The 15,605-nt window shown below is 41.6% G+C and overlaps 2 protein-coding genes across 3 annotated transcripts; one reads left to right on the top strand and one right to left on the bottom strand.

The window, feature by feature from the left end:
• Window positions 1–419: 419 nt before the first annotated feature.
• c1galt1c1 (C1GALT1-specific chaperone 1) lies at window positions 420–4,382 on the top strand. Of its 2 annotated transcripts, none has more exons than XM_023834516.2 (2): window positions 420–693; window positions 1,907–4,382. In XM_023834516.2, exon 2 carries the CDS (start codon window positions 1,919–1,921, stop codon window positions 2,870–2,872), a length of 954 nt encoding a protein of 317 aa, XP_023690284.1. In that variant the 5' UTR covers window positions 420–693; window positions 1,907–1,918; the 3' UTR covers window positions 2,873–4,382. The 2 variants fall into 2 exon arrangements, with proteins under 2 accessions (XP_023690284.1, XP_023690283.1); XM_023834515.2 differs by having other exon boundaries at window positions 422–693; window positions 1,904–4,382.
• Window positions 4,383–4,568: 186 nt separating this feature from the next.
• On the bottom strand, window positions 4,569–10,433 carry mcts1 (MCTS1 re-initiation and release factor). The gene is made up of 6 exons (XM_023834517.2): window positions 10,269–10,433; window positions 9,648–9,800; window positions 9,391–9,488; window positions 8,752–8,885; window positions 7,434–7,501; window positions 4,569–4,791 (listed from the first exon to the last, which is right to left on the bottom strand). The coding sequence occupies exons 1-6, from the start codon at window positions 10,277–10,279 to the stop codon at window positions 4,710–4,712; spliced, it is 546 nt and encodes a 181-aa protein (XP_023690285.1). The 5' UTR covers window positions 10,280–10,433; the 3' UTR covers window positions 4,569–4,709.
• Between the last annotated feature and the right edge of the window lie 5,172 nt (window positions 10,434–15,605).

Below are 15,605 nucleotides of genomic sequence, written 5' to 3'. Positions count from 1 at the left end.
TGTTTTGAGCTGAATTTAAATGATTGGCTTTCCCCTTTTGTTAACTACGTTTTTCCTCATTAATGGTCATTGATCTGTAGGTTTTTTATCGGATTTTAATGGATTTTAAAAAAAGGATAGTGATGTTTGTGAGTGCGGCTACGGTATCCAATCGATATGTAAGTATTAATATATATCGATACTAGTGTTACGGAGTGCACTTATCTAGGGAAATGTCGCGATTCTCCATGCCTTTGCTATGTAGTGCGCCTGTCAAGGCGTCGTTTTTGGCGATTTAATATCTGCTCCAGTTTGCTGTGTAAACCGAGTATACCCTAGGCGCCCCCATCCTGGGCTATTCCCTGCTTTGCGCCCGTAGCCTCCGGCATAGACGGACCACCCCTCGCCCCAGAACCCCCGACCCTGAATAAGACAAACGGTCACAGAAAATGGATGGATAGAAAGATACTGCGTACACCCCGCTAAATCAAATCATCGCTTTAATTCCCCGGCACAAAGAGGTATACGCTGAGTTCGGGGGGCGAGGCTCGTATTCCGAGCGCCAATCGCGTACGTCAACGGTCACGTGATTTACATATCCGGAAGTTAGCCGTAAGTGAAGAAACGGCTCCTCGGCGAAATTGCCATGATCCACGGAGGAAGGGACATAGATCTGTTACCTGCTAAATCCTACCCACGGAGCGAAGGTGATAGGTAATGATGCTTTAAGCATTATGCACACATACTTTTAGGAACTTTAGTTATAACTGTGTTTTCAGTTATCATGGGTCTAGCTAGCTCGGCTGCAGCCTTGCAGCTCCGGCTTGTTTTGATGCGTGATCTTCAGTTTGTCGTCACGGACACTTAGCGGAGTGCTGCGGGTTATTCACTTTCTATCAGTTTCACTTAATTTTTTATCAAGCTGTCCTCCAAAAATAGTCACCACAGAGCGCTTCACATATGAACTGCAGCCCCCAGACCGGCTGTATATAAGTGAAGCCGGTACATTTACTAATTTATCCGACGCTTTCATCCAAAGCAACTTACAATGGAGGGAAGGGTCACAATACAGTAGCTGGATTGTCAACGCATGATTAGCGTAAGAGGATCTTTTAATTAGGCGCATTAGCATTTAAGAGTCCTCGCTACACCTTTTATTTCGGGCTACAGTAATTCGGTGTTCTGCCAGTGTTACATGATGGGATGAAATACAGATGATGGTATAATATTAGTGTATGGATTTGGCTAATTTCATATTCTTCCATATTATTAAAGTTAAAGTAGATCTTATGTTAGATCAATTAATCTAATCCGAAATATATATATATATAATGAATTACGTTATTCAGTCAAGATAAACAAGTTAAGATAAAAGAATTAATAACGTAAAACATTTAGGCTGTTTGTTAAATTTGTTTGTTAGGATAACTTAAATGCCTGTATCTTCATCATATAAAGTCAGCCATTGTATCCGTACATAGCATACCTGCATGGAGATTTTAAATAGGACATCCTTGGCGTGCTCTAATATAATCTATTATTATTATTCTAGCCTTAATTTCAGTAGCATTTCTGAAAAGTAATTAACGCTAGTATTAGTAATTTATCATTTTCAATCGGGCAGCTCCAGATTTTTTTGTTTGCCATCGTTCAAACTTCCCCAGTTGGCAGCAATAAATAAAGTATACATGGTCAGTACTACAACACTGGCAATGGTGATAATAAGTTGCTTTTGGAGTTCAAGTATGTAGGAATTTTTGATTTTAAGTATCATATTACAATCCTGTGAGAAAGAGAGTGCTGTTGTCAAGGATGCAGAGTTTTGTTTCTGTTCCTCTGGAGTGTGTTTTTGAGTTATGCAGTCACTGTCAGTGTAAATGATACAAGGAGCTGACGTGTCACTGGCCTCTTTCCGCTTTGCCAGCAGACTGCCGTAAACATGCTTTCAGAGGGTAGCTCCTTCATTAAGGGCTTGTTCCTCGGGAGCCTCTTCTGCCTGGTGATGTCCACCCTGGTCAGCTATGGACCCAGCTGGCACCCCGGCCAGGACTCCCACCTCCACCACCACATCAAGGCGCCCAGCAAAGAGGAGCTGCAGCGGCTCCCCGAAGCCCAGAGGCTGGAGCTCAGCCAGAGAGTGCGGGTGTACTGCGCCATCATGGTCCAGCCCAAGAACTTGGAGCACTGGACCACAGCCAAGGACACCTGGAGCAAGCACTGTGACCGGGCTGTGTTCTACAGCCCCGAGGGCTCTGCAACATTGGAGGTGGTGGAGCTGCAGGAGCAGGACGAGTGGGCGAGGATGCGGAAGGCCCTGAGGCACGCCTACGACCACGCGGACGACCTTCACTGGTTCTTCTTGGCTCGGCCCACTACCTTCGCCATCATTGAGAACCTCAAGTACCTGGTGCTGGACAAGGAGCCGGGGCAGCCCTTCTATATAGGCCGCGTGGCCAAGTCTGGCGAGCTGGAGTATGTGGAGTATGAGAGCGGCGTGGTGCTTAGCCGCGAGGCCCTGCGGCGGCTCACCGAAGCCCTCGAGGACACGGAGCGCTGCCCAGAGCGTGGACGCGCCCTCTGGAGGCTGAACGAGGAGAAGCAGCTCGCCGAGTGCCTCAAGTACCGTGGCGTGTTCGCTGAGAACGGGGAGGACACCCAGGGCAGGGGCCTGTTCAACAGCTGCAGCGTGGGCTCCCTCATCTCCGAGAGCCTGGCACGGCGGCCGCCGAATGTGCTGGAGAGCTGCTGCTCTGACATGGCCGTCACCTTCTCTGGCATGACGCCCAACCAGATGCAGGTCATGATGTTTGGCGTGTACAGGCTCCGCCCCTACGGACACGCATTCCACGACTCCTTAATGTTCCTACCGCCTGTGGGCTCAGAAAATGACTGACCTTTGGGGCCTTGAATGTAGATGCTGCCTAAGTTCTGAGGACACTGACCAGTTCAGCGACATGTCTGATCAGTTATAAGGAGTCTTATCCCACATCCTAGGCAATATTTCCCACTCATTTAAAACAAAAGGCACTGACATATTCTAAATGATTCTTGTGAAAGGAACACACACTTTATCACTTAAAGTGTTTCAATTCCCCTTGGAAACGTGGTGCTCCTAAGGTCCTAAGTGATACGTGGCATCATGCCAGTCCTGTGAATTAGCAAATGTTCAAATTATTCATTGCATTCAACTTATTTTGTGCTGCTCCTTATGTTGGGTTGTGATTCAGCTTTTCCTCCACTAAGGTACCAGAAAACCATGAAAAAGGCACTTAAGTAAATGACTTTCACTTTATAGACCTGTAGCTGCTAGACTCCTTCCCATGTTATATTGCGAAAGTCACATTGACATTTAGTTTGACTTCAAGCTGGTTTCTGGGTTGAAAGAATTAAGGAGGCTTATTGAAAATGGTGATTGAAATATTTACACTTATTACTATTATTTTCCATTTACGTATGTGTGGTGGAGGTTGCCTAATTCTCATAAATTTTTACATAATGTGAAAGTACGAAGGTGTTAGATTTTTGGAAATTTGAACAAGATATAAGGTGACGTGTGGGTTGCCTGCGGAGATGGCACTCTGGGATCTGCTGGTCCCTGCCGTTTCCACTGGATGCCAGTATTCCAGTGACAGGAGGCCTGGGCATATTGCTGTGGCTCTGTAAAGGCTGAGACGGCTTCCCCATCTCCATACTGCATACAGGAAACGCATTCAGCCGCTCGGCCATGTTGTGGCCGGAGTCGGGGTCACGCCTTTGCACTTCAGGTGCATGTTTATCCTGAGTGACTGAGGTGAGATGCAGGGCTGTTAAAGATACTTAGGGGTTAAATGTGCATTTAGGATGCTGGTAAAGGATGAGCCCTTTATTGCGGGTGGGTGAGCGTTTATAAGACAGCACCTGGGAAGCTGTAACATGGTTGGTTTAGATTGAATTTAAACTGAGCTCATTTTAACTGCAGTAGTCATAGAGAAGTAACCCTGAAACAATTGACATCTTAGCCTCTGTCTTATCAAATGTATTCTGTTAAGTGTTTTGGTATTTAGTGAAAATCATTTTGAAGATGGATCACCCGATCCAGTGTTATAGAAACATTATGAAAACAATATTCCAAGTCATAGAGCTTATAATCGTGCAAAGTTTTAAGTGACTGCATCCTGTCATCCATTTCTCAAGTTTAAATAAGCTTGTTTTGAAAAGACACTTAGGTCTGTTCATAAAACTTTACTATTGGTGTTTTCTAACCAATCTGCACTGTGTGCAACTTCAAGTATTCACTGTCCAATAGCAATTTTTCTACTGTGTGTAAAACTAAAGAGAATGAAGAAAGTCTGAAAAAGTGCTGAAGAACATTTCATGTTATCCTAATTCAGTTTTGATATTAAAGCATATTTTTTAAAAAGTGATGGTGGTGAGTGTGTTTTCTATTTTTTATTTTTTTTTTGTATTCACCCTGAAAACCGCAGCCCTGAGCTTTAAGAAAACCAAAATCCTCCATCAATTTCCATAAAATAGCATGAACTGGTCCATTATGTGTTTGTGCCCTCAAATGAACATGGTGACTTAAGTGCAAACAAGATGAGGAATGAATATGGGCTGAATGCAAGCTTTTATTACGTGACAAAGGTCATATGAGAGGTGCAGTTAATTACAAGGTCATTGATGTAAACAGTAGTCCATTTAAGATGGGGCTGCTTCGCACTGTCCTGGAGGTTGAGGTCTGGACGTGGACATCACTTGTAGGTCTTCATGTGCCACAGGCCGTCGTTCAGATAGTGGACGTTCTCAATGCCGATGCCCTTGTTCACTTTCTCGCTGTTGGGATAGAGATGGGTCAGCACTGTTGAATATTTGAAACTGCACATAAAATTGAAAAATAATCAACATCAAATAAGCCACTTTAAATATTATTTAGCAGAAATATTAGTTGGGATTTAAAGTTTGCAGTTTATTTGTTCTGAAGGTAACCGCTGCTTTTGTACGAGTTCCTCAGGCAGTTTTTGAGCCAAACAATCATTTTCATCCATGCTCACTCTCAGTGTAGCGCATCTTTTGCGTATGCAAATATTTTGGATTCCATAGAGCCGATTCTGAGTAAAAGCAAATGATTGGACTGCGCTGTCTGTTGGCACAACTCAAGAAGAATTGAGAATCTGATTATGCTGCTGCTGTTAATTTTATACAGCCGCAGAAAAAATTAACAGACCACTCTATTTTTTTAACAAATCTGTGCTGGAAAAACAAAGGAGCTGCTGGTGGATTTCAGGTAAAGGAGGAAGCCAAAATGGTTGAGGGTGTTAACGAATTGTAATAAGCAGAGTTGGGTAATTCAGGTCCAGAGAGTAAAAGTCCAGACCAGGATTTTGTTTCAACCAACTAGTTGAGTACTCTGTGACTGTGACTCTTTGTGCTCAACTGGTTAGTTGAAACAAAATCTCGGTCTGGACTTATACTCTCAGGACCTGCTACAATGCGACTAATGCATTCCTGGAAAAACGTTGCATAATAAAATGCACATATCCAATATGAAAAATAGGGTTAGGGGAATGCAACTCCCACCAAACAATGCATGGATGTACAAAACGTTTGATTCTTTTAGATTTGAAAGTCGGTTTTTCTGAAAAGAACTGGTTCAAAAGAACGATTCATTCACAAATCGGACATCACTATTGTTTACTTGGCTAGCTGTTTTTGCATGTAAGTAATGTTTCTCTCTAAGACCACATCACATTGCATCCTTGCCAAACATGACCAACCCCACGACACGCTGCACCCAAAGTTCGTGCTTGGAAGGCAAGTCAGCAAGACCGATCTTGCCAAGACTACAAGTATGACCTTTGTGTTCTTGGTATTAAGAAACACCCATCATCTTAGTCGGCTCCTTCATTTCTGGTTTTACATGTTTGCATCAGCTCAGGTATCTGTATCAGGTCAGAAAAAATAGGACTGGTGCATCCCTAACTGTAACCAAAGAGAACTTATTATCTTCGAATAGTGGATGTCAAACAAGATGGTGTTGCTGCTGTGAATTGTGTCAGCAGAAAGAAATCAATGCCAACAAATGCACTGTGATTATAGGCTTTAGATGACGGGAATAAAAATTTGCTTGGATGCTTGTTTCAGGATTATATGGGCATTTACTTAGGCCCACAATTTGATAAGCATATTATAAATTCGGCATATTCTTGTTTAATAAACATGTCAGATTTTAAACTGCAAAACGTACCACCACACTACCACCATCTTTTTTACCTTGTTTATCCACAATATAAAAATTCTAAAGACGTTGTGGCTGTTGAGCTGCCCCTTTCTTCACCTACACTTCAGTACTTATTGCTTCCTTGATATACCAAAAGATTAGCACGTGGTGTGCTCTGCTAACCAAATTAAATAATCGTAAAGATACGCCGAATTTATACAGATTACTAACTTTTGAGTGTCACAATATGGCTCTCGTAAATATTTTATATGTACTACTAATCTGATTATAAAATAGTGGATGTAAGTAAATGCCCATATAGAGCTGAAAAGCTGGTGTCTGGACACATTTTTACGTCTGTCATCTAAAGGTTATATCGCAATGTGAAATTGTGCAGCTCTACTTTTTTTAACATGTACTAGATAATCTAGAAAAGGAACAGTCATTAAAATTCCAAAGCTTGCCAAGTTTTGTTTACTCTGACAGAGCAAAAATGTTTTATTGAAACTTAAATCCCCTACACTTGGCAGATTTTATCACCAAGATTTCTAAATACCAGAACCGTACTGAAAAATAACATTATGAAAATACCTTATACCATGGTATAGTATTTGTACAGTATGAAGGTGTACAAAAGCCAGATTTCAATCCAGCTAACTAACATGGTCCTTGCAATGTGGGAATTGCATTTGCATAACATGCAATGTCGATATAAATTTCCCAGCCCTTCATAGTATTTTTTGTTTTATAACGTTGCACTGTCTTGTTAATTGTCTGTAGTCTGTTTAGAGGGAATTCAAGTAGGAATGTCACTGTACATATGACCCCGCTTTCTTAGCTCAGATTGAATTGAGAAGCAGAAGAAACTTAAACTGCCATTAAATTTTGAGGACTGTACACAGAGGCACACAGTAGTGTTTTTTTCTCTTGCTTCTCAAAATATTCGGTTTTTAATATTTTCTGGCCATCATTCTAAAAAAGAAAAAAATAATGTTGCTACTTTAATACCAACTGTACCGTATATAAACATAGTCCTGTGGCAAAAGTTGGCCATACTGCCCCCAGGTTTTTGGTGGCTCTGCATCTCGTGTACGGGTAACGTTAATTTCTCAGGAGCTGCACAAACGACGTGTGGAATGACGCAGGATACGTGTGGCAACACAAGCAACAAATATAAACACGCCATAAGTGACAGACAACTCCCCCCTTAACTGCTACTTCTGTCCAGGAGTCACACAAACAGGAGAAGTTCTCTTACATGTTTTCCGAGGACATTTTCATCACACCAACAGAAAGCGCATGTCGCTTGCCTTCCGCCATTATGGCCTGTGGCAAAATTAATATTAAGGAAACAAATCTATAGGCTGTGGGGGAAAAAACTCTAACCAACCATACTACAGTGGTACCTCAGTTCTTGAACTCATTAGAACTCGAATTTCTTAAAAGTCGAACCAACCAGTTCGGAAAAAAATTACCTAGTACTCGATCTGAATCTCAGAAGTCAAACCGTGAACGCCAACCTAAGATAACTTGTACGCGCAGGGGAAATGAGTCATGTAGCACGTCTCTCAGCAGAAACAAAGGGTAACACTTCAGTCTCAGCTTTGCATTCGCTGTGATAGCATCGTGCATGTTTACACAAGCTGAATACATATTTAGACCGTAAAAATACATTTAGACAATGATAGACAGTAACAGTAATTATTATTATATAATAAAATACATTTTAAAATAAAGATTTCTTATTAATTATTTTAATATCAATAATATACATTTAATTATAATAATATTGTCGTGCCGCGCGGACGGAATGGAGACAAACGTCACGGTATCGGGGAATACAGGGTTTAATTACAGGTAAGGCAGGCAAAGCGCAGACGGACAATACAATGACCGGACTGGTTAAACGAACTGAAATGCGGACGAAATACAGAGGGCTAATGACAACAACCAGAAACAGCTGATCACACGGGGATTCCACACGGGGTTAACGAGGGGGTGTGGCACACGGAAGGAGCGGACGATCGGAGCAGGACATTGTTTTTTTTTTTTTTTAACTTTACACATTGGATACATTTATTTTCTTACTTTACAAATTACTGTTTTGATAAATGTCCTTAGATGTGTTTAGTACAGTATATGCTCTTGTTTTATCTGGTTCATTTTGTGTTTAAATGCTAAAAAAAACATATTTAGGTGTAATTTTTTGGGGCCGGGAACCAATTAATTGGTTTTCCATTATTTCTTATGGGGAAAATTCGATCAGAACCCGAACTTTTTAGGATTCGATCCGGAGTTCTTAACGGATTAAGTTCGAGTTCTGAGGTACCACTGTATATCTAAAGAATAAGCACCCATAAAGGATGTTAAAAAGCAAGGCCTGTATTTTCTAGGAAAATACACATACCATGTACAACATTCTTACACAACCACAAATGAGAACAGCTCATACCTTGTCATCACTGACCATCTGGAAGGCATTCTACTCCGCCAAGTAAGTATGTCTTGTAATAAATGACCTCCTCAATGACTAGCCAACACATTCACTGTACGGCATCTGGACATTTAAAGGATACAACAACAGTATCGGGCTCAGCTGGGTACAGTTTAGCTCCTGGTGACGTGAGGCCAGGACACATGATATTGGCTCCACTGAGAACAAATTTGATGGCCCCTTTGTCGACCTGCTGATGTGGAAGTATGAAGGGATCTGGGTGGAAGAAAGAACAAGGATGGATAATCAGGCACATTGGAGAAAGGACAGAGTAAAAGGAGGAATGGACACAGAACTCATGACACAGAGTCACAGTGTGTGTAGCGGCTATCAGTTTTATACAAAGCAAAGGAACTGGGTCACCTTGCTCGATTATTTATTTGCAGGAAATGTTGCGGGGGGGGTGGGGGGTATCTGAAGTGGGATGAGAATCCATTTAAAGCCCACGCAGGTATTAAATGCTCAGATATAAAATGTCAGAAATAAATTCTACATAAATGCACTGCTACTGATGTGTCAGAGAAAAGGAAATAATGAATTAAAATAACTTCAGCAAAACATGTGTTTCTACATTTATTCATACCGTTTTGATATGGTCACATCTGTGTAGTCATCAGAAATACAACAGACACCACCCACATAAAACATGCAACTGAAATTTTGATTCTTGGAAAAGAAAAAACATCTAGTGCTCAGCTTCAGTCATGAGGGCAAACCTTACACTTGTGCAGAAGTCTGAGTGTGGGGAAGAATGGCCCTTCCCTCTGTCTGAAGAAGAGCAGCTCTCCATTTACCGTCAAGATTTCAATATGTTCATGGCTGCAATGGTGACAACAGGAGATGAGACACACGCAGGCCAGACAACAGAATGAAACCCAATAATAATAAACATATTGATAATCAGAATGGAGTAGAAATCAGCTAATTTGTGGTGGATTCCTAAATACATGCATGGTGCTTTCAGAAATGGAGTTATACCATCTCACTATTTTCACCGGATCCTTTTTCGGCATGATCTGGTTCAGCCATGACTCGATGTCTGGGAACTGGTCCAGCAGTTGGTTTTTAATGCCTTTGATAACGGACGTTTTCAGCTGAATGCAGTTAGAAACATTTTCCTTTTCATCAAATCTGCAACGAAACAATGCAAGTAATTCAGCAGAGAACCAGACATTTTACAATAAATTCAGTATCTGCACTGGACGAATACAAGCTCAGATTAAACAAAAAAAAAACTTGATGGACCAACGTACCACGTTTAAAAGCCATTAGAAACACATTACCAAGAAGGAAATACACGTAGTGTGTGATATATTAATGTCTCTAGGTAAACAGCACACGTGACAGCTGCGGTCATTAGCTATAGAAAACATTAAACGAAAACAATGAACAGCTACACTAGATGCACACGAATGCACCTGTAATACGTGATACCATATGTTAGGCACATTTTCTATATTTTTTTCTAGGCGTACCGATAGAACACAGTAATATCAGCTTCAGGTGCTTAATCAAGTATTTCACTGCACATATCCAATGCCAGGCGCCTCCGTTAACGATCTATCGGCTCAAACGAACACATTTGCAAACAAACCGCACTTTTTAAACATCCTCAGTGACCGCTTTCTCTCGATACGTTAAGTCCGTGGGCGTCCGTGCTGCCGATGGGCATTAATCAGTCAGGCGTGCTCTCTATCCACGCTGCTTTTCCCAACAGGACGCAAGTTTACAGCAGCCAATGTCTCATTGCGACAGTGCTCGCGATTTACGGCATGACATCACGTCGCTGCTCGACAAATTACCACAAGGGTGTGGAAGAGGCACACATAGCGCCCCCAAGCGGATTCAGAATTTTTATTTGTCACATGCAAGGCATACAGTCTGAATAAAATGAAAATTAGTAAAAAAATGCAGTAAAATGAAAGGTGGTCAACTCCGGCATTATAAATATATAAATAAGAAAAAAGAATAAAAGAGAAAAAATAAATATGCAATTAATAAAGAACAGCGAGTTTACTGAAAAAGAAACAAAAAGAAAAACAAGAGGAAAAAACAGATGTGCAGCATAACAGAAATAAAGTGTGTGGTACGTGAGTAAAGAGCAAGTGTTAAATTATGACTGATATAGAAGTATTATGTGACTTGAGGGTAGAAGCTCCTTCTGATGCTCTGATGGTTTCCAGACCTCAACCTGATGAAAAGATAGTTGTTAAGGTGTGATGTGTCCCTGCTGATTTTGGCAGCTCTGCTCCTGCATAATCTGAGATAAATGTCCTGCAGGAGAGGGCAGATCAGCCTTAGAAATGCATTCAGCTGAACGTAGCACTCTCTGCAGAGCTTTGTGCCCCAAGTCAGAGTAATACCCAAACCAGACTGTGATTCCCGAGGTAAGGAATCCAGAGCTCCTCAAACCTCCTCAGCTGCCTAAGCAGGTGCAACCGACGCCTGGCTTTAGATATCTGAGTTTTTACATGATTGACAAGGTGAGGTCATCAGATATATGGACTCTGAGATACACTATATGGACAAAAATATTGGGACACCTGGCCATTACACCCAGAGGAACTCTTAGGACATCCCATTATAAATCCATAGGCATCAACATGGAGTTGATCCCCCCCCCTTTGCTGCTATAACAGCTGCCACTTTTCTTAGAAGGCTTTCCACAAGATTTTGGAGTGTGTCTGTGGGAATTTTTGCCCATTCATCCAGAAGAGCATTTGTGAGGTCAGGCACTGATGTTGGACATGAAGGTCTGGCTCGCAATCTCTACTCTAGTTCATCTTAAAATATTTGATGGGGTTGTGGTCAGAGTTCTGTGTGGGCCAGTCAAGCTCTTCCATCCCAATCTCACCCAACCCTGCTGTAATGGACCTTGCTTTGTGCATTGGGGCACAGTCATGCTGGAACAGAAAAGGGCCTTCCCCAAACTGTTTTGACAAAGTTGGAAGCATAGAATTGCCCAAAATGTGACTGGCCCACACAGAACCCTAACCTCAACCCCACCTTTGGGATGAACTAGAATGGAGAATCTCCTTAGTCTTCCTGGTATTGAATGAGAGGCAGTTAGTCTGACACCATTGTTTCTGCTTAGAAGGTTACAGTGGCTCTGAGTGTAGCTCTGTTGGTCCACATCTCCCAGCTTGTGAATTCCAGTCCCACCTGCACTTTGTGTGTGGAGGTTGCATGTCCTTCCTGTGTTTTACAGGCTTCATCCTGTAGATTTTTGGCAGTCTGTAGAGTCTGATCTTTCATGCCCTTTGGTGGACTGGTGTCCTGTCGTAGTTTTCCCCAGCCTTGTACCCTGTGCTGCTTGGGAGAGGCTTGAGGCCCCCAATAATCCTGTGTCTGATAAGGGGGGTGAAAGACATTTTTACACAAGAACTAATCAATGTCATTTCATTCCACATCTCATACCAAACCTGAATGCTGATCTTTCCAATGTGTTCAAGGACACATACATATTGATTTCATCAAATATTTGTTTTATCCTCCAGTGATTTGATGAAGCGTCAGCGTCACGTTTATACAGCATATCAATTTCCATGCCTAGAGATCAGGAAGTGAGATGTTCTCCTGACCTAAAAATGTGCTCTGTTATAATACGGCTGCATCATATGGATTTAGTAATATAAAGATATGAAAGATTAATGACATGGAGGCCCTGATAGGTTTTTCTGTATGATACCTGCCTAGCATTCCTTCAACATGACGGGGTCGTCTGTGTAAAGGACTGTGCACCTAGTGAGGAGTTAGCATTAGCATTAGTAGCATGATAGAGCTCTGAGAAAACTCCACATCAGTAATGGGCAAACTTGATGTTTTTGATGTCAAGGGTCTGTAGAGTATGTTTGTTTTTATTTTTAAAAGACTTTAGTACAGTATTTTCCACTTCTCTTGTCACAGGAGAAACAGCACATGGGCTTGTAAACAGCTGAGAGAAATTAAACTGTGTGACAGCTGTACAGATGTGGAAAGTCTCAGGCTATTCCCTTTCTTAAGCTGATGGAATCACTTGAATTTGGTTTGTATATTTACTTACCTTCAACACACACACATTTAATAAATCACAGGCAATGTCAGCATACAAAGCAGCAAAATAAAATTCTGTCATTTAGTGATCATAAACATCTCAGCTAGAACAGACTGAAAACTGCTGTTTAATGGTAACCAACCCTTGGTCAGCCTTGTAAGTAACTCCAAAGGACCTCACACATTGCATCAAGAGATGTTTTTTTTGTTTGTAAACATTTATCTCACTGAAATACAGTATATGGATCCATACAGGCAATGTTACTCACATCTCAGGGTTTGACAATCATCACAAATAATCATGTCATGGGGGAAAATAAAATGTGAAAATCAGAGAGGAAACTTATAAAAACACGACTCAGCTTTACATGCAGCATGTGTGACACTGATGGCTGAGAGAACCCAAGTGGAGCCATCACCCAGTCAGAACACACGGTACTCCAAGTCAACAGCGTCAACGGTTTCTCCTCCACATCCCGTCCAGATTGTCTCTGCCTCATGCCTCATATTCTGGGGTAAACTCCCTGCTAACCGTTACTGGGTAAGCAGCTATGGTTGATGGGTAGATATGGATGCTCTGAGTTTATGATTTCATTTAAAAATTGCCAGATATATAAGATTTACATAGAAATAAGAATTATGTGACCTTTTAAGGGCATATTTTCTAACCTTTGCTTTTATTCCTCAGGTGTGAGATGTGCACCTGTCCACCTCATCCAGATAAGCCTTCTCATTCATGTTGGAGATCAGGTCATTCACAACAGTGTCACCTACAAATATGACTATTTTGTTTGAGGTGTCATTCCATTTTAATTAAACAAATGACCTTTGCATCACCAGTTTTGATTTTGATTACATTTGGCATGTGAGTGTGTGTGTGTGTATATATATATATATATATATATATATATTCTACAGAGCTTAGACTAGGGGTGGGCAATCTTATCCGCAAAGGGCCGGTGTGTATGTGGGTTTTCGCTGCAACTCCCTAATTAGATTACTATTTAGAGGACTGTTTGGCTGAAGAGTCCTCACACCTGGGTTTGAACAGCTGACCTACAGGTTATCCCAAAAACCTGCATACACACCGGCCCTTTGCGGATAAGAATGCCCACCCCTGGCTTAAACACAAATATGCTTAGACACAAATATGAACAAGAACAGTAGATTAAAGGGGCATGTACAGCAGCACCAGCAGGAATAGTTACAGTATGTTACGTGTTAAGTTACAGGTAAGCTACACTGAAGTAATAGGTCTTCAGTCAAGATTCAGAAGACTGAGAGCAATTCGACACCCTGAACATGAGCTGGCAGACCATCACACAATATAGGGGCCTTGTAGCGGAAGGCTTTACCGCCAACTGTTAGTTTATGTGGGATGACAAAAAGGAAGCCTACGTTCTGTGATTTGAGTGTACAACACAGATTGTAAACTTGAATTAGTTCTGCTAGGCAGGCAGGTGCTAGACCTTTAAGTGCCTTATATGTAAGTAGGAGAACTTTGAAGTCAGTCCTGAACTGAACAGGAAGCCAGTTCAGGGAACTAAGCACAGTGATTTTGTGTTCAAACTTCCTGTTCCTGGTGATAGTTCGAGCTGCTGCATTTTGAATATGCTGCAGGGTGTTTAAAAATGATAATCCAGTGTTTTCTTATAAGCCATGAACTCTTTTTGAGCTTTCCTATGAGCTATAGTTGAGCCATGTAGCTGTGATAGTAAAAAAAAAGTTACAGCTTGATATCATTCCGGGTGTTTCTGGACTGCAAGACTGTCAGACACGTAGCAGGGAAGAGAATGTTCCCCACTACAACACAAATGCATTCAGTTTAAAATATTTTGATTTTGCACCATTGCTGCCCTTTACGTTTTTTACTAGATGGATATTCTTTTTACAAAACAATCATACTATCCATCCGTCTAGCTGTTTGGGTAGCACGGACAATTATGACATTAGATTGGTATCAGTTTTTGGCAGACAGACACAGGGAGAGCTTTAGAGAACAGGAGCACTTCTGGATTATGACCAGCTTGAATGGGCCTGGCATTTTTGAATAATGGAATTACTATAAAGTGTCTCCATAAGTATAATACATCGAGTTGTGCTCCAGTGGATATTAAACATGTAAGCTGTCAGATTTTAAAGTATTTACTCTCATTTTTGATGTGGGGGAGGAACATGAGGATGGCATCTTGGAAGTACCAAGCCGCCACGTCTAAAATGCCACTAACAATAATAAAGGGGTTGACTTGATTGATTTAAACTTCTTTTCTCTAAAATGTGAAATCACTGCACACATTTACCAATTATGGGCTTCAAGTGTCCATAGACTGATATATTGTTTTCCCATCTAGGGTTTAGCTTAAGCCTTGTTTCTCCTGGGATACGCTTCACACATGCAGAAAAAACACAAGGTAAAACAACATCATTTTGAGTACAGAAAAGCCAAACGTGCCTGAGAATTTCACAGGGAAGAAGGGGCAGAATATGAAGGGGGGCAGTGCAATCTATGGAACAGCATCGCAGTCATGTACATCCTGGGGGGGGGGGGGGGGGGGGGTCTTTTACTCCTTCGTACCTTTGCATTTTGTTTCTCTTTGGCTCCTTGACGGCTTTGGTGAAACCCGCTGGCTGTTGGGTTACTTATCTATCACAGCACATTTGACTGCAGCTTCTCTTTTGGGAAATCCGCTGACGCTGGTGGGTTTGCCAAGATTTTATGGTGATATTGTGTTCTTCTTTCGTGGCCTTGCACATGCCCTTTCGCATTTATCTTTATGCTCTTCAGAGACTATTGCACTTGAACTACACATTTGTTTGTTGTTGGTACCTGACTGTAAGTTAATTACTTTGGAAACCATTTGCTTACTATGCCTAGAACAGTCCACAGCCCTGTGCTCACTAAGA

Source organism: Paramormyrops kingsleyae, chromosome 10 (genome assembly GCF_048594095.1).
Source record: "Paramormyrops kingsleyae isolate MSU_618 chromosome 10, PKINGS_0.4, whole genome shotgun sequence".
NCBI lineage: Eukaryota > Metazoa > Chordata > Actinopteri > Osteoglossiformes > Mormyridae > Paramormyrops > Paramormyrops kingsleyae.
The sequence above is the reverse complement of the archived record's forward strand: the minus strand, read 5'-3'. Positions and strand labels throughout refer to the sequence as shown.

Bases quoted from the DNA above. Each gene is read 5' to 3' on its own strand.
- c1galt1c1 (XM_023834516.2), top strand. From the start codon at position 1,919: ATGCTTTCAGAGGGTAGCTCCTTCATTAAGGGCTTGTTCCTCGGGAGC.
- mcts1 (XM_023834517.2), bottom strand. The intron at 9,489-9,647 runs GTATAACTCCAT...TCACCATTGCAG, and splicing joins CCGGTGAAAATAGTGAGATG to CCATGAACATATTGAAATCT. The intron at 4,792-7,433 runs GTAAGAGAACTT...CTATCCCAACAG, and splicing joins AAAATGTCCTCGGAAAACAT to CGAGAAAGTGAACAAGGGCA.